Source organism: Trichoderma ghanense (genome assembly GCF_004382785.1).
Source record: "Trichoderma ghanense strain CCMA-1212 chromosome Unknown scaffold_20, whole genome shotgun sequence".
Taxonomy (NCBI): domain Eukaryota; kingdom Fungi; phylum Ascomycota; class Sordariomycetes; order Hypocreales; family Hypocreaceae; genus Trichoderma; species Trichoderma ghanense.
Genome location: NW_027395683.1, coordinates 25,469 through 53,361, shown reverse-complemented (window position 1 = coordinate 53,361; position 27,893 = coordinate 25,469). Strand labels below are relative to the sequence as shown.

The window sequence follows — 27,893 nt, the reverse complement described above, 5'->3', positions numbered from 1 at the left end:
CCTCCCTGTATACAAAGGGACCCCCCTCTGGAATTTCAAGAGCCAAATGTCTCGGATATCGTTGCTGCAAGGCCAAATTGCGTGCGGAGCAGGAGTTGACAACGACAGATCATGACGCTGCGATGCCCACAACCAACATCCCTTGTCGTTGTGTGTTGTGCGTGTGTACATGACGCCCGAGTACCTTGTTGTGAGTGGTCGACAGCTCCCGTTTCATCGTGTCCTTAGCTCCCGTGGGACAGCGCCCGCAGCTGTCATCTCATTTGATGCTGTTGTTGGTAAGGCATTTCCAATACTTGCCGTGCATGTATAGCACAATGATTCAGAGCCGGTATTTGTCATTTGCTTTGCCTTTGAATTGCCGGAGTGCCGGCAGCAGAAGAAGAGGGAGCAGATACTGCGAGAAGTCTCCAAGTGCTCCGGTCTGAGATGAGGCAATCGCGGCTACATCGGGACCACCTACGACATGCACGCACTTCTACATGTACGGTATCACACCAATGCTGCCTTTTCCCTTTACTTCTTCCTCCTTCAACTTCCGTTGGGGAAGGCATCCATCGCTCGCTGGCTATCATAAAGTACAAAACCGCAAGCAGATGCACCCTCACGAACTGCATGTACCTAGACACGCCCATAGCTCGTCCCAGCTGTCATTAACGATAAGACGTGCCAAAGGGTGTGATGACCACGACCATACGCAATTGACTTTATCCTTCATCCAGGCCATTGATACGAATTGGATTTTTGCCTTTGGCACCTATGCAGGTGCTCCAAACCTTGATCCACCCCTCCTTCCCTCTGCCAGCCGTCTCTAACTGGTCGACGCGGCCATCACAGCTCAACTCGACGCCGAGATGTGGCGGTTTCTGACAGGAACAGCGACCAGACGAACGCCCGTTTTTACGGCTCGAGTTCGCCACCTCCTGACGCCAACGATGTTCTTGCATTTCATTTCCTTCCATCCATCCATCCATCCATCCATCCATCCAATTCAATAACTACTACGACCCTGGCCCTGGCCTGGCCGGCGCCGGAGGGAATGCCACGCAGAAACCACCACCACCACCACAGGGCAGATCTCGCCATGGAGCGAGTAAGCACGGGGTAGCATCGTTCGTAGCCCTATCATGTCGAGCCCTCCTCTGGCCGCCGACAAATCACAGGCCCAGGCTAGCGACCAGCAAAGAGAAGAGGCATAGCCACCAGCAGCAGCAGGCATAAAGTGAAAGCTGACGACAAGCCCCAAACGAACCTCCGTCCCTCCCCTGTTTCCAGGTTCCAGCCATCTGGGCCGTCCTAGCGCAAACCGGCGCCTTCCAATCGCCGTGCCGTGTCTGCCCTCCGCATTTCCACGAAGAGCGTTCCTCGTTTCAACCATCTTCTGTGGCCCTTGGCCCTTTTTGCCCAGTTTACAGAGTACTTGCAGATGGAACGTCCTTTGCCGTCTGCGTGTACGAGCATGAAGTACCACCTTCAAATCTCTACTGTGCGGCCAATCACGCGCTGCCATTGGATGCTCTCCGTTGACCGCCAGGGCCATGGAAGCTTTCCATTCTGCTTCCATCATCGACACTGAACAGATCCTCCCGATTCTCCCTCCTTTATTTCATCTTTCGCTTGTACCTGGGGCCGTCTGGTCGGCAAAAGCTTGGCAGCTTACTACTAGGCGGAACGGTGAGGCCGTCTCCAAGAAAACTCAGCGTTCGCCGCTTATCTCGAACCTTGTCCGAAAGCTCGCAGCCACCGAAACCTGCAGTTCGCCATGCTAGCCAAGGGCGGCTGAAGTGTTCGTCGAGGGAGTATCAGGGCATGTGTTTTTGCCCATGATACTGTTGCGAATTCCGCCCTTCATCTCTGGGGTGCATACAGCTTCACAGGGTCAGCTGCTCGCCGTGCATGGCAGGATTCGACTCTGGCCCTGGTCCATCGTCAGATGATCACGGCCATGACTGCGGGGATCCTTGCATCCTTGCATCTGTCTCTCTCTGGGCGAGTGCGTACCAACCCGATCCATCATACAATGCTACTTCAAATCGACCAGAGAGGGGGAAGAGGGCAGAGAGACAGCGCGCTGTTGTGCGTCGAGTGTGATGCTCGCATTGTGCATGGTTGGGCATCCATGGACAACATGGGTTGAGGCGGAGAGAATGCTCAGGATTGTCAGCCCTGTGTCTGTGTGTCCGTGTCCGTTCGATTGGGACGCGGTCAGGCATCTTCCAAGGGGCTGTTCATCCAGTGCGGAGAAGCCATGCAGCTGCACCCCTTGCCGACGACGCCCGCAGCTGCGGCAGAGGGATTATCACTGCTCGTACATGCGTGGTGACTATGCGAACAGGATACGGAGCAGTTCTGGTTCGCGTGGCCACGCGCGTCGACTCTTGGGTGGGCCCGCTTCTGGCACAATTGACGGCTGCGCACGATGAACGATGCGACGGCGGCTGGTCCCTTGCGAACCCTCGTCTTCAGCCGCACTCGCCTAAGGGCCAAGGCCAACGCAGCCGAAAGCTGAAGCTGACGACAAGGCCGCTCAGGCACAGGAACAGGCACGAACACCAAGGGTCCTGCGGAGGAAGTGATGCGAGTTCTTGGTCCCCGAAGGGAGGAGGCCGTGTTCGACGAAGCACCGTCTTTACAGCATCTCTTCGCACCCTGTACCGATGCCTACGAACTATTTCGTACTGTCCACGAGAATCAACTACCCAGTACATCGTACAGGTATCTACATTGCATGCTACTGTAGGTCCGCCAGTCTCATACCCCGGGCGTGTGCGTGGCTGTCGTGCAGGAGGATCAGATGCCGTCACTCTTTCATTCTGGCAGCGCCATCGAACAGGATGCATACCGATTGCAGCCGCACCGCACAACGGGTCAATATTGCCATGATTTGATGCCTTGTGCTCGGATACCTGCCATCTTTGTCTCGGATCCGCCACCAGCCAGGCGTTTCTTGCGCTGTCTGCATGGTTCCAGAGGCTGACATGGCTGCCTCTGCGGGACAAGTGCTTGGTAACACCGTAGATGTTCGGCTGGCTCGGCCATGGCTCCTTCGGCGATGCAGATCTGCTGCCACCGTAACACTTGGAGCTGTCAGAATGACGCGGCTCGGAGACGTACATGACATGTACGATATCGAGGGCCGATACTTTGCACTGGAGCAGCGATAGGAGAATTCTGACCGCAGGTGATGGACATCACCCAGGGCTCCCGTATCTAGGCCTCGCCAACGTCCAATGGGATTTACCGCCCGAATGTTTCGCAAGTTTTGTATGTATCGGAGACTGATCTGCCGCCGAAACAGAAGCGCCCTAGATCATAAACCGCCTGGTTGCTGATAGTAGAGGGCACCTTGGTGGCTGCTAGCCCGAGCATCGCTCCATCACAAAACTCGCCCGCCCAAAGCCATTCCTGCAGAAATCACTGAAATCAGAGAGTTGACTCCACCGCAAGCACAAGCCACTTTGTCGACGTTTTTCCACGTGGTTGGCAGGGGTATAGCTTTGTGTGGCTTTTTGGGGGGGAAGAACTTGTCAAACCCCTGGCGATCGTCGGGCCAGCGGTGGGCGAATGGATTTCAGCCGGATGCCACACCTCTTTTGCGCTGCCCAGCAAATGGCGATCCAGGGGGGGATGAAAGAAGGCGTTGCGGCCGTGCGCTGCCATTGATCGAGGAGGGAGCTGGTGATAAAGGTGAGGCGATCTGGGGGTGGATTGCCGTCACTTGCGGGACGCGATTCGTGTATGACTATGATATAGCATATGTAAAGGTATGATAAGTGTCCATGGTGTTACGGATCAGCGGATAAGGGATTGATGAGCTGAACCGAGCTGAGCCCGCCTCCTGCGCCGTTGTCACAGTCTGCCTTCAAATCTCTTCCGTCTCTGACGGATACCTTATACTGGTGGTCTACTTACATGCAAACCCCTCTTGTGATGGATGACGACATGATGGATGACGACGGGGCCTCCTCTGCGAGGCGGAGAACAAAGTCCGGCGTCTGAGACAAGTTGGAATCCATGAGCTACCACTTACTGCCATCTGATCCGGCCTGCATAACGTCCGTCCCTACCGAAACTCGAAGATACTAAGCACGATGACGGGGTAAATTGCGCGCTCTCCCTTCAGGCTGCAAAAGGACGGTATGCTAAAGAGACGCCACCCGGAATGGCCTCGTAGGTATACCTTGCGGAAAACACACGGACGCCCTATACGTGCTTTGGGCTCCTCTCCATAAACGTGGGCAGATCGTGGANAAAAAAAAAAAAAAGGAAAAAGGAAAAAAAAGAAAAGGCCCGCGCGGGGCTTTTTGTCTGTGTAACACGTTCCGAGGTGGATTCCCGGGTAGGCAGCATGTTGTCTCGAGTTGTCGGTTGGTTATGGCAATCCATGTCATATCTCGCATGCATTGATACAACCAATATGGCACTGTTGTTGGTCCTTTGAGGCCTTGATATCACTGCAGAGATGAAGTGCTCCATCCAGGAGAAGAAATCAATATAGGTTACTCCATGATCATGCTTGCGGCGGCAGAAGAATACTGGTAGATGATATGCATGTCAAGGTGACCAAATTGCTCGCTTCGGCAAAGAGACAACTTGGAGGAAACCTCAATTCCCATAGGATAATCTCGGCTCGCGAAATTCGGCTCGCCGCTAATCAAGCCACAGGCCCCCCCCCCCTCTCTTCTCCGCTGAAAGTTTACGAAATTTAGTTCGCGATGGCTTCAAGAGCTCCTTCTGCTCGCTCGGCTCGCCTATGTATTGAACCTGAGCTGAAACGTTTAGTAGATACTGAGGAGGAGGGGTGTAGCGGGACGATGTCTGTATGGCCGAGCTTTCTGGGGGGGGGGCAGCGGCCCGGCAAGCAGAGGATTAACTGCACATTATCGTCCCAGCACAGGCTTCAGCTTTTGCTGGACCTCGTCTACCTATTTAGGTTGAGTTTTGGTGAGTACCTAATGACATGACAGGATAAAGCATCGTTCGTTGAGATGGGAGTTTCGTGTTTTAGGTGCATGAGGTAGGTATTGCACTTCTTTGAACGAGCGGTACTTGTGGCACAGGTACCATTCTCTTTCCTAAAGTCTAGGTAGGTAATGAGTCAAATGAGTGAGAGTGTGTCTATTCCCACTCCCAGCTTACATGGATCTTCCGTCTCGCGCCGTCATGCGAGGGCCAAGAGAGAGAGAGAGAGAGAAATGCCGTATGTACATCATCACACTTGCGCATTTGGCCGCGGCAGTCTCGGCAAAGCCATCACCGCAGCCAAGAACAGCCCTCCTCCTCCATGTCATGTCTCCTCTGCGGGGGGAGGGGGCCCATGCACCCATGCACTCAATTCAATACAAAGGAATTGCACACGGAAACTGAATCTGTTATTACTCGATACAGGCAATAAGGTGCTTTGTAACTACTATTACCTCTCATAGCGCAACTGAGAAGCCGTCCGAGTAACGACGATGCCGTGCATATGCCCCCATCGCTTTTCCTCCACGCAACGACGCGCCCAAGCTACCGAGAAGGTAGCATCGCCAATGGATCACCTTCATGCGTTGCTTGCTTGCTTGCCGCGCATCTGACAGACAAGACAGCCTGCCCTTTTGGAGGATGGACCGTGAGCCTTCCTCTCCTCCCGGTAACCAATCACCACCAGAAGAGGTCCTTATTACGATGGATGGCATACATACCACCTGCATACGACCTGTAGGCGCCCTGAAGTCGCCCGTTGCGGCTCGGCGGTATCTGGCCTTGTCTCGACCACCCAACACGGCCGATGGGTTGCTTGCCTTATGCCTGCTTTGCAATACTGAGCGGTTGCTGCGACCCGTTATTGCGACCGCTCGCGCGCCCGCCGAGGACTCCGAGGCACGGCAGGAGAAGGAACGCGGACGGCCAAAAAGAAGGCAAAAATGCTAGCTTGATACTACATGATCCTCCTTGCATGTCATGTACCTGAATGAACGGTCCGCGAACGAGTCGCCGGTGACGTGACAAGAGACGAATTGCGAGGTTGGTCTGCGCCCAATGGCCCGTCTGGGTTGGAACATGCCACCTCATAACAACAGGAGCTGCGCACATGATCCATTGATCCGAGGTATCCCGGCTCAATTCTGCGTTATCTCTCCCCCTTCGCCAACAGTTCCCCCCCCCCCAAAAAAAAATGATAATCTACAGAAAGCAATCGAGGCTACTGTAGATGAGCACCCCGTAACAGGCAAGGTAGCTAGCACATGTAGCGCTGGCACCGTAGCTTCGAGATAGCCGCAGCATAAACAACAAGGCACAGGCAGCCAAGCCTCCCGTGCGCTTCGCAACATGACGGCCAATCAGGCGCGACGCAGCCTTGTCATGGCGCCTCACGTGGGCAGGTCGAGACGAGGCAATTAATCAACGTCAACGGCCCGGCTCGGGTTGCCTGTTTGCCTGTGTCCTGTTCACGGGCCAGGCACGGCGCTTCGTGCTGGTTTGGGGGGGCATCTGGACTCTCACCGGAAACGCTCTCAACCTCAGACACGACATGGGCAGACATGGGCAGAGTGGCCGGACTTTTGTCTGAAATGACAATGGCCGCCAAGAGCATGTCCTCCGCAGCACCGCTGTCATTGTGCGATATCGATGGGGTATCTCCACCCATTATACGCACCGCCGTACTGACAATATATCACCACCCTCAATGGATGATGTACACGCAGACGCACAAACGGAGCAAGGTGAGCGGGACGATCCGTTTGAAACGGTTGCACAGAGCATGGGTGCCATGACAGACCACTCGTTGATCAATTCTCCGGTTATACAAACACCGGGGCTGAGGCCAATTTCCATGCTGCTCCGCGTTACCTCAAGGCACGCCTGGGGATAGGTGAAACAGCATGCATGCGCTCAGGGACTCTCCAGCGACGCCATGGACCCAGAATGATGTCAACTTTGACGTGATCGGAACTCCAGCTGGCGTTCTCATATGATCCTCAGTATCAGAGATACTAGCCTGTCTGCACTTTGTGATACTCCGGGTGTCCTAGCACCTGGCTGACGATCCTGTCGGAGGCATCCTATCGGCGTCCGAGGCATCCCACCAGAGGCGTCCCATGGAGGCCTTCCGTTACTAGGCATCCCATCGTGTTGCCTTCATCCCATGGTTCGAGTTGGACTTTCCGCATGAGTCTGATATCGGACTGCACCGCCTCTGTGATGGGATGATTGTCCAAGGCCGTAATGAGTGGTCTGATCTGGACCGTTTCTGTGACAGCCGTGTCTATAACGATGCGCAGACGAGTTCACAAGCCGAGACGATGTCCAGCTCGGGATGCCTACTCAGCAGTATGAAGCTGCCATTGGCGTTTCTGATAGGCCCTTCTGGCCAAATGTCCCTAGCCTCGTCATGAGGCCTCTTCGCCAACGGGGATCTGTGTTGACGTGATCCAGTTCTCCATCTTGGCCTGGCCTCCGAGAGCTTGCTGCGGTTTGTTCTCCTTCTTTTTCACGACCAGACATAGCACGCGTCCGTAAATCGCGAAGCCCTCATATGATACATCCATTGCGAGCTTCTTCTTGTAGTCGTCTTCGTCCTGAAAGCCCCCCTCTGGGTCTGCTGGCGGGTTCGCAAGGCCCCTCAGGCGCTTTGGCAAAGGTTGGTGACCATCAGAATCCACATCGGCAACCGAATCGGAGTCGTCCCCGGCATCTTCAAACTCGTCGTCGTCGTCGTCGTCGTCTTCAATGGTATTGCTCCTTTGGCGCTTTGCTTGCCGGCGAGTGGTGGCAGAGGGGATGTCGCTGAGTGCCACACCTTCGTTGTCACTGTCCTCCTCGATGCGGATCGGCACAAAGTCGCTAGCCTCGACGTCGATTGGGTTCGCGTTCGTCTCTGTGATGAGTTTTGATGCGTTGGACTGCAGTGCGGAGGGGCCCTTTTCACGGAAGAGCTTGTGCTTTGACAGCAGAGAGTGTCGTGTGTCCGTTTCCATCAAGAAGACGGACACCTCAAAGTCATCTGCCGGCTGTTAGATTTGTCATTCACTCCACATCAGGTCGCGTCTGGGAAGAGGGAAAAGAGATTATTACCTTTGACAATGACGTCCTTGACTGTCTTCTTCTTGGCGCTCTTCTTCCTACTCCTTTCCTTCTCCTCACGCAGCTTTGGTATCACGAGCGGCCGTATGGCTTCAATGACCTTTGGAAGAATCGGATCGCGAGGGTTGAGGAGCCATGACTGAGCCAGCGCCGGGCTGTCCAAGTAAATCCTGCATTCCAGGACGGAGTACTTTGTGATCCTGAGGTATCGGCGTATGGGTGCCATCCTCGCCTCGACTCCCTGCCAGATGAATGTATCGTGGTGAGCGTGAATGTCGAGAAGAACCAGACATCAAAGTCTGAGCTCGAGCCTCATTCGCCGGTGATGTAATCGAGGCTGCGGGCCACATGCCCCGCGCCATCCACTAGAGCAGGGCCCCAAGGCCGCTGTAAGCTTCCGCCGAAGGACCCAATTGGAGCGCCCAATCGCAACTTGGCGCGGGGCAATTGAACGGTCGCGATATCTTCCAAGTCCTGGAAAAAAAAAAAAAAACTTCGTTTCTTTGGAGTCGCCAGTCGCAGAGCGCCAATTCGCATCGTATTTCCCCTTTGCCCCTGAGGCTCAAGCCCAGCCTGACAGCCCTCCGGCATGGTCTTGCCACGAACATGTCAAAGTCATGGAAAGCGACGCTGAGGCTGCCCCGTTCAACCTTTCCGTAAGCTACCCAACAGATCAAGACGGGTCCATTACTTGCAGTCGAGCTCGCTGACTCGGGAATCAGAGCTCGGCCGAATCCAAAGGTGCAGCAGCAGCTCCTACGCGACTGTACCGATAGCTTCTACAAGTGGCAGACAAGCAATAGGCCTCGAGAGAACCCATTCGTACTCCACGATGGCCCGCCGTACGCCAACGGGCCGCTCCATGCCGGCCATGCGATCAACAAAACCCTCAAGGACATCATCAACAGGACACAGGTCCAGGCTGGTAGAAGGGTCATGTATAGGCCGAGTTGGGACTGCCACGGTCTTCCCATCGAGATGAAGGCGCTCGGCGAGAGCGGCACAAAGGGATTGAGCCCACCCAAGATTCGAGAGTCTGCCAGGCGCTTGGCGAGCAAGACGATCCTGGACCAGATGAAGGGCTTCCAGTCTTTTGCTGTCATGGCTGAATGGGATAATAAGTGGACGACAATGGACCGAGCGTTCGAGATTAGACAGCTTCGTGTCTTTCAGAAGATGGTTCGCAGCGGCCTCATCTATCGCAAGCACAAGCCGGTGTACTGGTCGCCATCGTCTCGCACGGCTCTAGCTGAGGCGGAATTGGAATACCGTGACGACCATGTGTCGACTGCCGCCTATGTCAGATTCCCCATCATGTCGGACTGGAGCTCGGTTCCCGGTTTGAGCGAGTTCAAGGGTCGAGTCTACGCTGCGATATGGACAACCACACCCTGGACGCTTCCCGCTAACAAGGCCATTGCTGTGCACGATGAGCTCGACTATGCGCTGCTGCAGGTCGGAGATGATGGGCTTTTGGTCGCAGAAAGCCGCGTAGAGGTCATCCAAAAGAACATACCCTCTGCAGCGGTGATTGCGAAGTCCATTCCTGGTTCACAACTGAAGGGTCTCCTGTATCGGAATAAGCTAAGGGGAAGCTCTTCATCTCTGCAACCCATTGTTCACGCTGATTTTGTCTCTGCCGACTCGGGTACGGGTCTGGTTCACATGGCACCCGGACATGGCCAGGAAGACTACCAGGCTTGCTCCGCGTTTGGCATCGAAGCTTTTGCTCCCATCACGGACGAGGGTCATTTTACCGCCGAGGCCTATCCAGACGATCCTGAGAAGCTGACCTCGGCGCCTTCTATCCTCGAGGGCGGGAGCCAGGCCGTGCTGGACCTGGTTGGCGATGATGTGCTCTGGACGCATAAACTCGAACACAAGTATCCATATGACTGGCGTACGAAGAAACCTGTGGTCATCCGGGCTACGGCGCAATGGTTCGCAGACGTTGAAAGCATCAAGGAAGACGCTCTGCAGGCGCTGAGCAAGGTGCGCTTCGTCCCGGAAGCCGGTAGGGTTCGCCTGGAAAGCTTTGTCAAAGGGAGGAGTGAATGGTGCATTTCTCGACAACGATCCTGGGGCGTGCCTATTCCCGCTCTTTATGATGAGAACGGGAACGCTGTCATGACGGAAGAGTCCATCGAGCACATCATATCTGTCATGGAGCAGAAGACATCGGACGCCTGGTTCTCCGATGCCCCAGACGACCCAGCTTGGATCGCGCCGTCGCTCAAAGGAACGTATCGGCGCGGAACTGATACGATGGATGTCTGGTTCGACAGCGGTAGCAGCTGGACGGAGATTGGACGTCCCGTGGATGTCTACCTCGAGGGCTCTGACCAACACCGCGGCTGGTTTCAGTCGAGTCTCCTCACGTTCGTGGCAGCCCAAAAGGCAGATGGAAAAGCTAGATCTGAGATTGCCGCTCCTTTTGGGACGCTCATCACCCACGGGTTCACGCTCGATGCGCAAGGCAAGAAAATGTCCAAGTCTCTAGGCAACACCATTGTCCCCAGCGAAATCATGGAGGGCAAGTTGCTGCCTCCCCTGAAGACCAAAGGGAGCGATACCGCCAAGCGATTCGATGCCCTTGGTGCCGATGCCATGCGACTCTGGGCTGCCAGCAGCGACTTTACGTCTGACATTCTCGTGGGCGCGTCCATCCTCCAGCCGATCCACAATGCTCTGATCAAGTACAGGACGACTCTGAAGATGCTGCTTGGGTCACTGCACCAGTCCGCGCTCCAGGCGCCCCTGACAAAGCTTGACCAGATTGCCATCCTGCAGCTGCAGGATGTCATGGCGCAGGTCTGGGAGGCATATAGCAACTACGAATTCCACAAGGCTACCGGGCTGATCAACCGATGGATTGCGACTGACCTCTCGGCTTTCTACCTGGAAGCCCTGAAGGACCGGCTCTACTGTGGTGACGGGGGCGGCGTCCTGGTGCCCATCTTGAATGGATTCCTGCGAATGCTGGCGCCCATCACGCCGATGCTGGTGGAAGAGGCCTGGTCTCACAGGCCATCGTGGATGGCGGAAGATGCGTAAGTCTGCATAGAAATCGATTCTTTGCCGCCAGTGCTCTGTTTTCATCTAACCAGACTCTTCATCTAGGTCATTTGAACACCCGGCACGGCAGCTTTACAACTCGCCCGTCATTGATTCTGCTCGGTTGACGCTGGATCAGGTGCAGCTACGACGAGACTTGCCCGTCTTGTTCGCGGTACACGATGCAGTCAAGGCAGGCCTGGAGCAAGGCCGAGAGTCGAAAGCGCTCGGCAGCTCCCTCCAGTGTTCCCTGAACATCTCCGTCACGGACGACCGCTTGACGACGGTCCTGGAGAGATATCTTGACGAGCTGGATGCCATATTTGTGGTATCGTCTGTAGAGCTGAACGCTCCCCTTTCGGTCGAGAGTCACGACTGGTGCTATACCAAGGAGTTTACAGTAGACGGCATGCAGGGCGCTGTGCATGTCTTGCCGCCGAAGCAGAGCAAATGTTCTCGGTGCTGGAGATATGCCGCCGAAGAGGAGGACGGACTGTGTGGACGGTGCGAAGAAGTGGTGGCAGCTCATCCTGATGCTGCTTCGTGAGCCTGTTGGGCAGTGTGATGGCTGCATAACTCTGTATCTGTATGTATGATGGATGTATAATACCTACTTACCTAGATGTGTCTGATGAGAGTCAGGAATCATATAGAACCAAGAATAAATTGCCCGGACAAGAGAGAACCGCAGATGAAGCAGTGGCAAGCGATGATGTGGATGACATCTGGCTGCAGATAGGCGTCTGACTGATGGCGGCATAACATCACCGTGCATGAACTGCGCATGTTGCTCATCGTGATTCGCCAGCAAAATCATCACCACCGCAAACTCATACCTACCGTAGTATCTTTCTTATACATCGTCACATGCACAAGTACCGGTGACATGCCACCTCGAGGCAAATAAAAACCGGGCCGCAACCGCAGGGACAATCAAAAGCCATGTTTCAAAGCCAATTTCGCAAACGTGTCCGAGCTTCAGCCGGGTTCGGAGCAAGCGAGCTGCGCGTCCAGCGAAGAACAGAAAAGGCGTTGGGCTTGCGCTGCGCCTCGCTTCCCGTGCCGATTTTGCGGTTCTTGGACGCGAATGAGGCGAAACTCTGCTGCAAACAGAGTCGGAAAAGGGCTGCGACTCAAGACTTGGGCGCTGTTCCTTGTGTGCCATTTGCGGTCGTGGTTGCTGCTAAAGTGCTGCTAGACTTGATACTTGTCGCGGGCCATTAAGAGTGGGCGTCTCAGCTTCACACCTTTTCTTGTGCCCTTTGTTGCGCATCGCCAAACGGCCGTTTTCTCGTCAATTTCCTTTCCGCCTGTCCTGTTTCGTTTCTCATCCCTAGTGGAACTTGCACCCCTCCATAAACGCCCCCCCTATTGCCCGTGTCCAGCTCCCTTGTGCTTCTTCTGTCTCTTCATTTTCTCCCCTCCCTTCAATTCTTCTTACTCCCTTCTCTAGAAGCCTCCTCGCCATGCTTCCGTTCTCCTCGGCCCTCCAGTAGCAAGCCGGGATTCGCGCAAAAGGGCAACCTGAAAAGCAGAGAAAGTCGCGTCTGCTCACCGGCGACTATGAGCCGGCGCCCAAGCAATGGCTGATCACCACATGCCTGCGCCTCGGTCCGCAGGGCACTATTCGGCGACTCGAGACGGACGACGGGATGGCCCTGCGACGCCTGAGCGGCGGCGGAACAGCAGCCACGAGATGGCCAGGGCCGGCAATGCCACCAGCCAGCGAGACGACGTCTTCTCCCCGGACGACCTGTTTCACGATGACGACGACGATGCCGACGCCGCGAGTCCTCGACAAGCCGAGGCTTCTCCGCACGCCGACGACGGACATGGACACGGCCATGGCCACGGAACCGGACACCGAGAAGAGCGCGCGCATAAGAAGCTCAAGGGCCGTCTGGGCGGAGGGTTCCTGCTACAAGACGCCTTTGGAGGAGTGCGGTCTCGTCGACAGCGGGCCGCCCACGCGCAGGCTCCGGGTCCTGCTGCTTTCCAGCCCGCTTCTGGCCCTGCTCCGGTCCTTGACCTGGGCATGCGGCAGACGGCTGCACCCAGCCGGCGATCTGGTGGAGAGGCTGCCAACTCCCCCCCGAGCACTGGCCACTCCGCCGATGACAGGAGATTCTCCGATGCGCGCCACCAAGAGCCGCACGCTGCGGCGGATCTGGATCCCACCCAGATTGTGAACATGGCGCTCAGCTTGAGCGAGTCTCGTCGTCTTGCCGCTCGACGAAGTGCTTCCCGGACGGTCGCCCCTCCGCGCCTGGCCCCTATACCGGACGCGTCGTCTTCGAATAACATTCGACACCATCTCCAGCAGCAGCGCAAGGTTTCACGGACCGAATCTCCCACCTTCACTCAAGAGCCATCTTCTGGAGCCGTGGTCCCTGGGTCGAGGAGCAGCGGCACCTTTCAGTCCCCGTTCGAGCCCTCACTCGATCCGCAATACCGCTGGCAGTTTTCGCCGTCGACTCTGGCCAGAGCCCAGAAGGCAAAGATGCATCTCGAGCTATGGGCGCAGTACAGGCGGCTGCTCGATGTGCTGCCTCCCCTGCAGCCGGGCCTCGAGAGGCCGTTGTCGGGCAGCGGCCCGGATTCTCCTCTCCAGACTTCGGGGTTCCAGCCGCCTGCTATACCGCTTGGGCGGCAGTACAACCCACTGCAGTATATCCGGAATCGCAAGGTCCGAGCGCGTGAGAGGAAGGTCATTGATGGAAAGCGTCAGGGGTTCAGCGATGTCGAGGCCGTCAGGCTCTGGGTCGATTCGGTATATCAACAAATGTCGCTGGCGGGCACCTCGCTTGCTGAAGAAAGACCGTCTATTCCCCCTTACACCTTTGCCGAAGAGTCGGACATGCAGAGCTCAGCTTCTGAAGCGGTAGCGAGGCCCCGACGGCCCAGGGTGGACTGGTACTTGGAGCCCTGCGACGTGATCGCCGACGCATACTGGCTGGAGCAAAACGGACACAAGTATCTCATCGAAGACCGCCATTGGCGTAAGATTTTCCCGCCTGCGGCTTCCGAGCTGAGCAGGCCGTTGTCTCGAGAGATAGACGATACGAGCAGCAAGATTTCTCCATTTACCACGAGAGACAACGACATAACCGAAACCATCACCGAAGGAAAGGAGTTTGGGCTATCCAAGGTTCGCTCCGAGTTGTCGCACAGCAGTGCAAAGGAGCGAGCCAAGCAGAAGCTACAGAATATCAAGGGCTTCCACCACCGGCACGGAAGCGCTTCGCACGGACACGATTCACTACGGCTCAAGAAGGATTCCACATCTGACTATTCGGATAGCGACAACGACAGCGAGCCAAGGAGGAGGTCGAAGCCTGTTCGCAAAGGAACCATCTCGAGCAACTCAAACGACCTGCTGCAGAAGCAGATGCTGGAAATGGTGGCCAAGGAGGCGCGCGAAAGAGAGCTTGAAGAGAGGGCCTTGGCTCACAATGAGAGTGCTGATGATCACAGCGTCGATGCGCAAGACGCGAGACGAGTCTCGCAACCTCCATCTCGATTCGCCAGCCGGAGAGGATCCATGGCAGAGTTCAGCGACTCAGAGCGCAAATATGCGCTTTTGGAGAAGCTGAAACATGCCTCGCCGACACGCCAGAGCCTGGATGCCAACCACTATTCCTTCTCTCCCAGCAAGCAATCTTCGTCCCCCAACTCGCCAGAGACTATGCCGGTTCGCAATGGCAAGTCCGAGTCGGTCGCCAGCGTTGATCCTTCACCCCCTTGGAGCCGATCGGCATCTCCCACCCGGAACCCCTTTAGCAAGATTAAGCAAATCATCCGAGACAAGAACGACGACCCCGACGATGCTGAAGACGACAGAGAAGGCCGATCCTCGAAACGGGATAAGCTGGCGCGTTCGGGCTCCGCGTCTGACATGGGCAGGCGTGAGTCCAGCCCTATTGGCAAGCCGTTGACAGCAACAGACAGCGGCAAAAGCTCTCGCAACACGGGAAGCGCGCGTCTTCGAGGCGACGAGGGCGTTGGGCTGCGCGGCATGTTCAAGGCCCCCCGTATCGACAATGTATTCCGAGGCGGTGTTTCGAAGCTGGGAGACATGATACGGAAGAAGGACGGGCCCGGTGAGGCGCAGGACCTCGAGACCACGGATGAATCAGACAGCGACAAGGTCAGAGGGCGAAAGACGACCCCCTTGACGTTGTCGCGAAAGCCGTCCGCCAGGGCACAAGAGGCGCAGCAGCAGCAGCAGCAGCAGCAGCAGCAGCAGCAGCAGCAGCACCAGCCCAAGCACTTCCTCGACTCCATGCCCCAGTTTCATCGCATGCCGGATTATCGCCACGCCAACGGTGGTGACAAGCCAGCTGCTGACGGCTCGGCAAATGGCCGTCGGGCTGCTGCCGACGAGCTCAAGCCCCCGATGATCAAGGTTCGAAGCGCATCGTCGTCTGGGTCCTCGCCCATGGTGCACAAAGCTCGGCTGGGAGAATCGGCGGACGTCTCCGAGTCTGAATCCTTGATGAACAACCACGTCTCCGATACTGTGGACAGGCGTATGAATTCCGCCATTTCGCTTAGCGACAAGGACAATCACCATCATCACGGGCGACTGTCGGGCCAGCACTGGTCGATTGCGGACCGTGGCCTGCCTGGCCAGATGAAGCTGTCGAAGCGCGAGGTTGCCCGGCTGCGAACCCTGATACTCAGCTCCGGTATCAAGGCCATGGAGCTGCGCCGGCGCGCAAACGAGCAGCACGTGCCCTTCAGCGAGGAGCGTCTTGCGCAGAAACAAGCCCCTCTCACGGAACCCGGCGGCATCCCCTGGTCGGACATTGCGCGGCTCACCCCCGAACACGCCCAGCTCACGCTCCAGCTGCGCAAGCAGCAGGTGGCGGCCTGCGACCTGTACCCCTTCGCCGCGCGGACGCTGGCGGCGGCGATCCAGTCGTGGGGCCAGCGCTGGCAGTCGTCGGCGGACTACTTCCGGGACAGGACGGCGCAGGAGCTCCGCACGCGCGTGTGGGAGGTGCGCACGCAGGTGGCCGACGACCTGTCGGAGCTGGCGCGCAAGGCGGCGGACGAGGCGGACGAGACGAGCCGCGACCTGATGCTGGGCCAGCCGCTCAGGATCAAGCACGTCATCGACACCATGGACAAGATGCTGCGGACGCGGCGGCGGAGGTTCCGCTGGCTGCGGCGCGGGCTGTGGCTCACGGTCGAGTGGCTGCTCGTGGGCTTCATGTGGTACGTCTGGCTCATGGTCATGATCCTGCGCGTGTTCCTGGGGGTTGGCAAGGGCGTTTTGCGGGGGGTCAAGTGGCTTCTTTGGTTGTGATTTTGCCTCTCTCTCTCTCTCACGCTGCTTCCTTACGTTCTCTCTCCCCTTTCTCCTCCCCGTGACTTTATGGGGTGATTATACTCTGTCCTCTTATACGTATCGGATGGGAAAGCTAGTTGCACTGAACGCCGATGTTCACCATGAACAACTGGTGTTATCATTTTCCTTTTTTTTTTTCTCGTCCTCTTCCTGTTCTCTTCTAACTTTACATCTCCCTTTTTCTTCTATGTCTTCAGATAATCTCCTTTTCTGTCTGATACGATACCCCAAGCTTTTTTTTTATCGTTTTATCAAGTCTTTTTTTTTTTTTCTCCTGTTTGGTGTTGTTGGTTGGTAAATGGGAAAAAAATCAGAGGATGGTAATCCCGCTGCTGCATAGCCATGGAGTGAAGTAGCTACAAATAATGCATGCGTATTCTTTTTAAACCTGCTCTCTTGGCCTAACGGAGACACTACTCTCTATAATGATAACAAAGTATTCCTCCTGTCGAGAACTATGTTAGTCTAAATTGAATAATGACAGACGCTATGAAAATGATAAATTATACTTTATTTTTCACCTCTTGTCTAAACAATCTCGCCTTCTTTTCGGCTGATCAGAAAAAAAAAAAAAGATATATGGAAATCCGTCTTCATCTAGAGGATTCTGACTCTATCTAAAGCAACAAAGTTTCATGGCGGCTCTTTAATGCCCTGGTTCCCTTTAACTGAACGTAGAAGGGGCCGCATGCTCTATGAGGGTGAATCCAGAGACCAATAGTAACAACCGACAGAGAAGATAGAAAAAAAGACAACACCATGACAAACTTTCTGGTTGCGTCTGCTGACCACACGAAAGGTCCCAAAAACAACCAAAGAGACAAGAAGAGATGGGAGAAATTACATCTATAACGCTGCATTCTGCAAAAAAAAAAAAAAAAGTCTAACAGCGACGAAAGGAACATGGAAAAGAAAAGAGTACGAAAAAAAAAAAGCAAGATATAAAGGCCGTGCACCAAACCCTCCCAGGGATACGTGTGGCGTTGCCTCTTTACTCAATCCTCTTCTTGCCCTCCTCCGCATTGATGAACCGAGCGGTGCTCATTCCGCGCTCGTGTCTGGCAACGAGGGACCCGATGACGGCGTCCTTTCTGGCCTTGGAGTAGCTCTCGGCGAAGCCATCGATGGCGTAGGGCAGAGGGTTCAGACGCGGCCAGTTGACCTGCAGAAGATGTTAGCCTCGTCTCACTGTGGAACAGCAACACTGTTTTGGGGGAAACGTGTGTGCATGTGGGATTGTCTTACATAGAGCATGCCGTGCGTCCAGATAAAGTGGAAGCACCAGGCCGCCACGCTGGACCAGAAGAGAATAAAGAGACGCATGGGAATGACGCTCGAGTTGGGAGGCCTTCTCGTGAAAATGCCCACGAGAACGATGAAGACGCTAAAGGCGAGGATGTACGGAATCGCCTGGATGAGGACCGGCCGCCTGTCGCCGAAAATGAGGTTCGTGCCGACATTGGCCTCGCCGGGCTGATAGACTCCGAGGAACAAGTCGTACGCGTCCTGACGAGGGCCGTCGAGGAAGTTGTTGAGGCACCATCGCGTGACGCCGATGCGGCCGTCCTGCAGGGCTCCCATGGGGGTGCGCTTGCCCAGCCTGGTGACGTCCGTCTTCATGGCACCGGTGCCGGAGTAGGCCGCGGACACGACGTCGGCGTTGTCGGCCCAGATGTTGCGGAACAGGAACTCGAACGCGGCATCTTCATCCTTGAACGTCGACCCCTTGGCGAGCAGGCCCAGGTCCTGCAGCATGCGGTCGAGCATGTGGCGGGCAAAGATGCTCTGGACGACGTTGGTGCGGTCGAGGCAGTCCATGCAGTTTGTGCGCATCACGCTGGTCTGGAGGCTGCGGGCTTCGATTCTCCCGTCGTTGCCGGGCATGTCGACGCCGCGGAAGTAACCCTGGGCATCAACGGCGTCCCGGAGCCTGTCGACAATGGCATGCGCCTTGTGCATCTGCATGCCCTTTGTCTCGGTGTGGTAGTCAAAGTAGACGTAGTGGAGGCGATCAAACTGCTGGCGGCTCGAGCCGGGCTGGATCTCGGTGAACTTTTCGTCAGTCAGACGATCGGCCTCTCGCCGCTCCCTGGGCATGGAGATGAGAGCCTTGGTCATCTGCTCGTAAGACTCCTTGACCTTGGACTCTCGCCCCTTGTGGTTGACGAGGTTGATGAGGTAGTTGTCGCCGTAGATGCGGATCTGCTCCTCAAAGTGCTTGGCCGAAGCGGCGAGGGCGGCGTCGGTGCTGCGCACGTGGATCTTGGGCGTGTACTTGAGGTCGTTGACCTCGGACCAGAACGTCGGCACGCTGCCTCGGGTCTGGACGTAGGACAGGATCTGCACCTCCTGGCCGGCTGCGGCGCCAAACTTGCCGCTCTGCATGTCGCTGCTGCCGGCGAACCCCCCCAGCCCGGTGCTGCTGTCATTGAGGATGACAATCTGCTCCGTCTCGTTGTAGTTGGCAACATGGCCGTTCTCATCCACGCCTCGGGTGAAGAATCGGGTTCCACCGCGGTATCGTGAACGCCGCGAGATCAGGATGAGGGTCAGGGGCGTGGTCTTGAACCTGGTCTGCCGAATCTCCAGCATGCCGAATATGCAAGGGAGAATGTAGGGATCCGTGGCGGGCTGCGAGCCGGGCTGGCTGCGGGATCCGGCCGTCCGGAACTTGATCAGCTCCGACTGCAGGTGCTTGTTGAAGAAGAAGCGGTCGTCCGTCCTCAGCCACAGGGGGCGGGAGGTGTCGGCTTGGGACTGGCGCTGGATCGAGTTTGTGAGGTCGATGGAGTAGGAAAAGTAGAGCGGCGCCTGGGCGAGGAAGGTCTTGAGGAGGTTGATGAAGGTGTCTTCGTCCGGATCGTGGATCTGGCGCTCGCGCATGGGGAGAATGTCGGTCGAGAGGACCTTGTAGACCATCTGGCCCTTGAGGCGGCCCATGGGCTTGGCCTTGGTGATGATGATGACATATTTGTCTGTGCCACATGAACAATGTCAGGGACCCAGTTCAGAGCTGGACAGGCGAAGGAGCAAGGAGCAAGTGTGCGTGCTACTGACCTAGAGGCAGCTGGATGATGCCCAGGATGCCCGGGATGCTCGACACACGCGTCGCGCGCTTGGTCGAATTGAAGCCGCCCTGGACCAGCCGGATGTCGCCCATGGGGCGGTCGATGACGAGAGACGGCGCATCGGGCGACGAGGGCGACGTGAAGGTGTAGGCATCGCTGGTGACCTTGAGGTTGATGTCGCGATAGGGCAGCTTGGAGGCTGCGAGGTGCGCCATCGCGGCGGATGGCTGCTGCAGCTGCCGGGTGACAGGCTCGACGCCGCTGATTCTCTCGGTGGAGAGCCTTGCTCTGTTGATGTCTGGCACTGCCTGTGACTTGCTGTAGGCGTTTATCAACGAGCTCAGCTGTCCGTCTCCTGGTCTCGATCTGACATCAATCGCATGTGGGAAAACGGGGGGAATGCGGCGTGTTCAATCAAAGGCACTTGCCAGCACGGACTCGAAAAAGGATATTGGAGCAGCACAGCCTCATCGATTGGCGGGCAAAACGTCACGGCAAAGCCACAGGCAGAGCTAGGCAAAAAGGGGCACCATGTGGCGCAGCTTACACATCCAATCGACTTCCCCTGATTGGAGATGACGAGGGGCATCGAGGGGAAATAAACGAACATCTCTGGTTCCCCCTTTCATGAGATGCAAGTGGAGGGAAAGGAGAATCACGAGGCAGTCGTATCGATAAGATGCTCGTATGGCTGATCAATGAAGATGAAAAAGAAAGGTTGCCGACAATGAATACAGAATGAAGGGCATCTCAACGACCCCCTCACCGGATATACCGCGCCCAGTTCTACGCCTCGCTGCAGAGCCCAAGTCCCGACATCAACTCCTCTGCCGTAACGTCAATAGCTCCAGACGCCTTATCCTCGATGCCAAATCCAATGAAGAGCTCGTCATCCAAGAATCCGTGATACCGCAGGTCGGCGCTCTTCCACGCAATCGACGTGACGTAAAACATGTCCGAGGTCAATAGGTCCAAGTGCTGCTGCCGGCCGTGGATCCAGAGGGGCCGCTTCGACACGGCGTGCATGGCAAAGGGCGCCTCCTGCTGGAAGAGCATGACGTACGGCTCGTAGACGCCGTGGAAGTTGTAGAAGGTCTTGTGCTGCCATATGGTGAAGATGAAGGTGTTGTCCTTGTTCGGCACGCAACTTGCGTCGGACCGCCTACACAAGGTAATCTTGAGCGAATTGCTTGCTTGATGGACCGACTCGAGAGATTTGTCTGCTTTGGGCATGTATCTTGCGAGACATTTGTCGTCTTCCGCCTCGGTGAGCACCGCCAAGTTAATGCCGACGGAGCCATCGGCCTGGGCTCGAGCAAAGACTCGCTTGGGCGCGACGTCGTAATGGACATAGATCTGGCCGGCCGGATCCCAGAAGGGAAACCAGTTCTTCTCGATGGCACCCCACGGCAGGGGGCGCTGTAGCTCTGTGCCTACAAGGAAATCCCTTGGGCCAGTCTCTTGGGCTTCCCAGTCGACGAGCTGGCGAAAGTCTTGAATGAACTGGCCAAAGCAAGTGAATTGCGAATTCGACCCGTATACAATGTACGGGCTCTCTGGTCCGTAAAGAACGCGAGCATCGTGAGGACCAACATTGAGGCCAAAAAAGGCCAGGTCGCCATTGCAGTTGTTGCCTTGTGTTGGTGCAACAGGAAGTGCCGTGGGAGGCGCGAGGCACCGCAAGACACCGGCTTGAAAGGCAGCATTGCAAACGAGTTCTGTGAAGTAGACGGTTTGCTCTTCTGCGCTCCGCACCAGCTGTGCCACAACAATCCATGTATTGGCCAGCGTGGGATGAGGGATGATGTTGGGATTCATTCCATTGAGCGGCCCGGCAAAATCAATGGAAAAGTATTTCCTGTCAGGGGTCGACACCGAGAATACCTCTTGGTGGGAAACCTGGATGTCAAGCGGATTGGAGCTGTTGCTCAGCGGCGGCCGCGGCGGCGGACCATCTGCGGCTGTAGGGCTCCCATCCTCGGAAGACTTTTCAGAAGGCGATTCTGGATGCCCTAGGTTGATGGGCACCTCTGCCTCCTGCTCATGATCTGACTCGGCACTCCCTTTCCCTTGGCTTGAGTCGGGTCTGTCCGAGATCCATTCGTTGACTTTGGATGGCACAATGGGCGCGTGCTCATAAAACTTGACGATGGTGCAGAAAAGGACGACAACGGGCACCACGACAAGCAATAGCCGCTTGAAGTCTCTGGCGAGCATCGTAAAGGCCCTTGCAGCCAGCTGCTGGCCTGGATGTGTCCGAGAGGTCAGATGTGGCTTTGGCGTGACCAGAATCCGGGGCGACAGGGGACAGCTTCCACACCTGAGCCAGCAGCAGGGTTACTGCTTTTTGCTCGAGAAAATGGAACGAGATGATTCGTTATGACTAATTTTGCAAAAGTAAGTTGCAGAGCTTCTGGGCCACAGAAGCTCGCAAGGCCGGATAGGGCAAGGTGAAGAGAGAAGAGGAACAAGCTCCGAGGTCGAGCACAGCCCGTGGCTTGGGTGTTGGCTTCTGGAAAACTCAAAGGTACCCAGCCGGAGATATTTCAGGCACGACTCGATGGAATCTCCGTGTAGAGGGCCTTGGGGATAGGGCCGCTTGGAATTTCCCTGATATCAAGGGGAGCGCGGGAAATAGCGCTTGTAGGGCTATGCCAGAGAGGATGCCATGAGACAAAGAGACCCCGATTATTAGAGACGATGTGCGTGTTTGACGCCCGTTACAGCGCGGCTGTCAAAACAAAGTATCGTCGAGACGATGTTTGGTGAGATGGCAGATGGCAGATGAGCTTGGCCACACCCGCAATGGTCGAGCTTCTGCCGTGGCCTAGACGCGGCGATGTGACGCTGTCGCTTGCAGGAAGAGGATTCCCGGCTGCAGGGGGCTCGTTGATTCTGCGGCCAAGGCCTCCAGCCTGCGGCGGCGTGCTGGTCTCTAGCCAATGGCACGTCGACGTTTACCCAGTTGCAGCGAGCTTTTGATGGCAGATCCAGAGGCAATGATGTCAGGGCCGGTGGACTGCATGAATCCGCCACTGTTGTTGCTCACAGCAAAAGCATCACGGGGTTACAGGATGTTCTTTTCTCTCTGCAGCCTTCTTTTTGCCGCTCACTCACTAGCATGCACATAGGTGCTTGTTGCGCCAGTGACCGGCTAGCAAGTGCTAACCCATAGATACCTATGACGAGACCAAGCACGAAGCAATTACCATTTTGGCGTCCTTCTCCAGGGCGGGGGGAGTTGAGACGAGCTGTTCCTGATGAAAGATGGACAGCCTTGCACATTCGCAGTGGACGCCCGAATGGGGCTAATGTTATGGGGATTGGAAATGGAGAAGCAGACCAAGAACAACGGCGGTTGTTCTCATGACAAGCCAGCTCGACAACGGACAGCTCTTACACCGGTAAGAAAGGGCTTGGAAGCCAGGCAGAATGAAGAATACAAGAAAGCAAGCCAGTTTTCATGTGCCAAAATCCCACATGCCGAGGAACGACGCCATCTCGCATATTCCAGCCCCCCCAACCAACCCATCCATCCATTCCTACCACACAAAAAGAAAAAGAGACAAAGAGACAAGCATGGAACGTCAACTTCCAAGTCCTCCATCTTGTACCTGTACCTCCTACGCAAACGAACCTCTGGCCCAGGCGTCCACTAACAATCGAAGCGCCCCCCAAAGTCCACTAACAGAGCCCACTGAGTTCCAGGTTCCACCTCCGCACGGCCAATTTTCCGTCAGGCTCCGTCAAGCGACGAAGTGCCCTCAATCTCCACCAGCAGAGGGAAAAAAAAAAAAAAAAACAAGCATCGACCCTCTTCCAGGGATCCTCGATTAGGTCCCCTGTCGTGCCGATCACGCCGGTCTCTCTCTGATCGGCAAAAGGAAGTGTGGGGGATGGAAGGATGAGGGCGCTTGTGCTGGATTGGGGCAAATGGCCGTTGTGTGACAATTTCTTTTTTGAGGGCGGGAAGATTTGGGGTGAGTGAGGAAAAGGAGAAGGGCAGCGAGCGGGTGATGCTGCTACAGCATTCAACAGGAGGACGTGGAAGAGCTGAGGTTGTGGGACGGCACTATGAACGACGGGGGTTGACTATTGTTTGCATTATTTCCGACAGTTGCATCTCTTCTTTGTTTGATGAAGAGCATTTCAACTACATACTGCAATGAGGACGGGACTCTCTCACCAGGAGAATCATGCCTGCCAAGCACATCAAAGGATACCAACTCCCGTACCTTACATATTACCGTACTACTTACTAGTACGTACTGCAGCGCCAAAGCAGCCAAGCAGATTGACGAGATGCATCGCTTGTTCAGCCAACAGCTTGGCGTACTTGAGGTGCAGCCACGTCAGGAACCAACAAAGAAAACAAGCGCCAATAAACCTAAGCCTCGGAACCTCGGAGATGCTTGTACAAGTTCATCGAGAAGAGGCTTGATGGATGCTATCCCAGGAAAGGCAACAGCGTAGAATCCGGATGGAGAGATCAATTTCGAGTGGGAAATGGGGAGATTGGAAGAAGATGAACCACGGGGAAATTGAATATAGGGCATGGTACTTAATCAAAGCTGAAAACCCCGATCGTGACTGGTGGCATTTGCCCTTGTTCAATGTTGTTGGCATGCCCTTGCAAGCAACGACTCATCAGTCCCAAGCAAAACTCCGCCGAGTTCCGAGGTATTATTCCTTTACGCCAGATCCTATGTGTAGGTACATCCGTCTAAACTGCCAAAATCCTTCAAGGCTTGCCCTGTAATAGCCATCCATCCGTGTGCAATTGCAATACAACACCATGCAGCAATGTCGTTTCCCCCTATCTGCCTGCATCACGCCCTGGCCTGCTTGGCCAGCACCGGATCAGAACCGCCCAACGTCTTGTGGTACAGCCACGAGCAAAACTTGACGCTCGGCGTGTCCACCCACCGCGTCACGGCCTCCGCCAGCGCTAGAGTCAGCGGCAGCAGCACCAGGTGCGGGACGAGGAACGAGACCTCGAGCCCCAGAGGACCCGACTTTGGCAGGGGCAGCTTGTCCACCCAGCGCGGCATGTGCTGCAGGTGCTCGTCCGTCCGCCAGCCGACGGCGGCGTAGATGCGGTCGCCGAGCGTCCAGAGCACGGGGCCGTGGACCATGTAGAGCGCAAACGAGATGCGCCCGAGATACTGGCAGAACTTGGTCTCGAAGAAGCGCTTCAGCCAGGTGATGCGCGGGATGGACGCGACCAGAAAGCTGGCCGCCAGCCACAGGTAGAACCACTTGTAGTCGAACACCGCCTGGGGCTTGAGCCAGGACAGATAGTACCACCCGCGGCTCTTCTGCAGGTTCTGGACGTCCGAGTTTTCGCTGGGGATGCCGCCCAGGAAGAGGCTGAAGACGAGGAGGTGGTAGTAGATGAAGCCCTTGGCCGGCTCGAGACAGGCCAAGAAGAACGGAAGCTCGCCCTTATTCGCGAGCAGGTCCAGGTCGCAGAGCAGCATGCCCGTGCAGAACATGGCGCAGTACCAGCCGTCGGCGATGAACATAAAGTAAAACACCAAGAACGCCTCGCACGAAAGCCGCGCGGCCTTGGAGCTCCTCGACAGGGCCAGCTGCGAGGCGTACACGACCATGGAGCCCTTGAACTCGACAGGGATGGACCACAGGTGGAAGTTGTAGCTCAGCCAGGGAACGCCCCCCTCCTTGAAGGCGAAGCTGAAGTTCTTGAACTCTCTGTAAAAGGTCACGACCTCTTCCGACCAGCTTTCCGCCCGCTTCATTCCGTTGATCCACATGCCGGTCATGTGCCATAGCGTAATGTATGTGAAGACGACCGCGATAATGGGGATGTAGAGTCGTGGCCACCGCCTGAAGAAGGCTGATGCGAGGTTGTCGCCCAGCTTTGCGAGCTCGCCCGCCTGCACAAGGCTCATGGGCTTCAAAGAAAGGACGTAGCCCGATATGATGAAAAAGGTCGAGACGGCATAGTGTCCGCCGGTAAAGAAGTTGCGTATGCCGGGGAACGCGGCCATGTAGTATTTGCCGTCGTATCCAAAGCCATTCTCAAAGATGGAGTTTTCCTTGGTCCAGCCGTGAACCCACAGCTCGTGATGGTGCCAGTAGACGAGAAAGGCGGCGAAGCCCCGAAGGCCGTCCAGATACGACGTCGGGCGCAGCTTCTCGGCCACCGTAAAGGCGATGGGTATCTTGGAGAGCGCGTTCACAAGGCGGCCAATGACCCGCTTGTGCTTGGGGGTATGAGGGATTGCCTTCCATATCGCGTACCCCTTGGACTCCTTGACCGATTCCGGGTCGTAGTCGGGCTTGATCTCTTCCCAGTCTCTGCTGGTGTTGAGGATATTTTGCTGGAGCATCTTGTCGCCTTGTAGCGGGAGATGCATGCAGAGCTCAGCTAGAAGAAGAAAGAAACAGACGAAGGGGAACGCCAAGGGACGCACGCCCCAGCTTTCAACCAAGCAAGCAAGCCTTGCACGGAGCAGCGGTTTGGACAAGGCCAAACTGACCGCCGTCTCTGAATCGTGTTCCGGCAGCAAACGCCAAGCTTCCCCAGACGGCTTCGATCTGGGTTATGGATCTTTCGGCAGCCCCCCCCCCAGAACCCAGTTTGAGGTCACGGACACACGACACGTCGTATCCGTCAATATGGGAATCGGGAATGACGACAGCGAGCTACTGTAGAAGTTCCCCAGAAGCACGGCTTTTCCCCCAGCTTTCACAAGCCGACGATCAGAAGCTCGAGCGTTCAGATCGTAGGGGCTCGTCCCGAGGCTGGAACCATGCGGAGGCGAACGATGGACGCGGGGGTGGTCCGGGCCTCCTCGTATAGATCGACTAGCTGGCGGAGGAGACGCAATTGCTAGCTGACGATTTCACCCGAGAGGGGGGAAAAAAAGGTCGACGAGACGATTGAGCACCCAGCTCTGTTGATGCCGAGGGACGATCCAGAATGGCCAGCCCAGAGTGTGGGAGGAGGAAGAAGGGGGAGAGTGCCAGAAGAGGTCAAGACTGACTCCGAGGACACGCAATGACGGCATGGGCTGGAGGCAATGGGAGCTCCGAGGACGCTGGTCCGGGATGCGATGTCCTGTTCCTGTACGCACTCGTACTGGAGGGCTGAAGTTCTCCAAATTTCACATGGAAAAGACGTCTCTTCTTTGTTGCTTGGTGTAGCCGTTGTCCCTCGGTGATGTGCCAGTTCATGTATGCACAGTCCATGTACATCCACCAACGTCCACACCACCATCCTTCTCCTCACGCAACGCCATCGAAAACGCCACAAGGAAAAAGGGCTCCTCCAAGGAACCAACTGACCAGCACACGCACATCATCAAGTCCAAGCCCGAGCCCGCGCTTGCTGAAGATTTGTCGGTCCCGCCATCTCGGGGAACAATCGCCCAGCAAAAGTGCTGCCCTCGGGGACTGGGGAGAGACGGCACGTCAGACCCCTGCTGCGTGGAGTCTCGACATGGGTCATGACTTATTGGCCCCTCTTATATTATCACCATCACACCAACAATGGCTGCATGCATGGGAACAGGGGGATTTTTTGACGGCAACTGCATCGTGTGTGTGTGTGGTTGATCGGCGCTTTGGACACACGACGAGCCAACGTGCATATCCAGCTTATTAGTCTGCCGGCGAATTTGCGTCTTTTGTTCCTTCGAGTCGACGACTGGAGATTAAATCAAATCAGTAGGTACAAGTACGGTTGCGTACCTCAGGAGGTACGGTGCATCCGTCAATGTCTGCTTCTTTTCCAGACGAAGCCAAGCTTCGTCTTTTGAAGGCGTTTCCTGCATCAAGCCCGTTCGGGCATTGCAGCTCGATAAGCGATGGGTGACGAGCTGATGCAAAGCTACAGGTATGTAAGACAGGAGATGTGACCAATGGTTGTCTCCGTACCTGGACCGGGATATCGCCTGCTGCTACCGGCCTCTGACCTGGTCGAGAAATACAGATAATTTGAGCAATTGATTCGAGGTTGTCTGCAGAAGCCGTCAAGATTGGAAGGGGTATGTAGAGGTACATGCAGGACTTGAGGTCGGGCCATTCCCGCGCGCCGTCTCGGCTAGGTAGGCAGCTACCAACATTCAAAGACAGATTCCACCAGCTTCTGGCCTCCTGTTGGGAGAATAGCTGCGATCTTCGGGCGGTACACACGTACAGTACAGTACACACAAGCGCTTGTACGCGGAAATAACCGCAAGCCGTGGCTGACAGTGACCGGTAGCGAAGCACACGGCAAGATAAAGAAGAGGCGCTGGACGGGCCGTGGCTTGCCTCTATCCGGATTATGCTTTGTGCCATGGCGCTGCTTGTTCCAATACATGTACGTCGAGGACAGCTGAGCA

At 56.0% G+C, this 27,893-nt stretch overlaps 7 protein-coding genes across 7 annotated transcripts; 2 read left to right on the top strand and 5 right to left on the bottom strand.

Moving 5' to 3' along the window:
* Nucleotides 1-991: 991 nt before the first annotated feature.
* On the bottom strand, nucleotides 992-3,116 carry CCMA1212_009914 (uncharacterized protein; the record flags this gene model as incomplete). Its single annotated transcript, XM_073706977.1, is given in 7 exon segments — nucleotides 992-1,572; nucleotides 1,661-1,750; nucleotides 1,912-2,023; nucleotides 2,039-2,254; nucleotides 2,272-2,584; nucleotides 2,758-3,077; nucleotides 3,111-3,116. 7 exon segments carry the CDS (start codon nucleotides 3,114-3,116, stop codon nucleotides 992-994), a joined length of 1,638 nt encoding a protein of 545 aa, XP_073554471.1.
* A 4,257-nt stretch (nucleotides 3,117-7,373) lies between these two features.
* On the bottom strand, nucleotides 7,374-8,293 carry CCMA1212_009913 (uncharacterized protein; the record flags this gene model as incomplete). The annotated part of the gene is made up of 2 exons (XM_073706976.1): nucleotides 7,374-7,987; nucleotides 8,059-8,293. The coding sequence occupies 2 exons, from the start codon at nucleotides 8,291-8,293 to the stop codon at nucleotides 7,374-7,376; spliced, it is 849 nt and encodes a 282-aa protein (XP_073554468.1).
* A 380-nt stretch (nucleotides 8,294-8,673) lies between these two features.
* Nucleotides 8,674-11,668, top strand: CCMA1212_009912 (Isoleucine-tRNA ligase; the record flags this gene model as incomplete). The annotated part of the gene is made up of 3 exons (XM_073706975.1): nucleotides 8,674-8,723; nucleotides 8,790-11,117; nucleotides 11,188-11,668. The coding sequence occupies 3 exons, from the start codon at nucleotides 8,674-8,676 to the stop codon at nucleotides 11,666-11,668; spliced, it is 2,859 nt and encodes a 952-aa protein (XP_073554469.1).
* A 1,035-nt stretch (nucleotides 11,669-12,703) lies between these two features.
* Nucleotides 12,704-16,432, top strand: CCMA1212_009911 (uncharacterized protein; the record flags this gene model as incomplete). Its single annotated transcript, XM_073706974.1, has 1 exon — nucleotides 12,704-16,432. One exon carries the CDS (start codon nucleotides 12,704-12,706, stop codon nucleotides 16,430-16,432), a length of 3,729 nt encoding a protein of 1,242 aa, XP_073554466.1.
* A 1,033-nt stretch (nucleotides 16,433-17,465) lies between these two features.
* Nucleotides 17,466-19,907, bottom strand: CCMA1212_009910 (Phosphoinositide phosphatase SAC1; the record flags this gene model as incomplete). The annotated part of the gene is made up of 3 exons (XM_073706973.1): nucleotides 17,466-17,636; nucleotides 17,720-19,449; nucleotides 19,532-19,907. Coding segments are annotated over 3 exons (2,277 nt in total), but the record flags the coding sequence as incomplete, so codon positions are not given.
* Nucleotides 19,908-20,328: 421 nt separating this feature from the next.
* CCMA1212_009909 (uncharacterized protein) lies at nucleotides 20,329-21,759 on the bottom strand (the record flags this gene model as incomplete). Its single annotated transcript, XM_073706972.1, has 1 exon — nucleotides 20,329-21,759. The coding sequence occupies one exon, from the start codon at nucleotides 21,757-21,759 to the stop codon at nucleotides 20,329-20,331; it is 1,431 nt and encodes a 476-aa protein (XP_073554508.1).
* A 2,612-nt stretch (nucleotides 21,760-24,371) lies between these two features.
* CCMA1212_009908 (uncharacterized protein) lies at nucleotides 24,372-25,895 on the bottom strand (the record flags this gene model as incomplete). The annotated part of the gene is made up of 1 exon (XM_073706971.1): nucleotides 24,372-25,895. The coding sequence occupies one exon, from the start codon at nucleotides 25,893-25,895 to the stop codon at nucleotides 24,372-24,374; it is 1,524 nt and encodes a 507-aa protein (XP_073554507.1).
* Nucleotides 25,896-27,893: the final 1,998 nt, after the last annotated feature.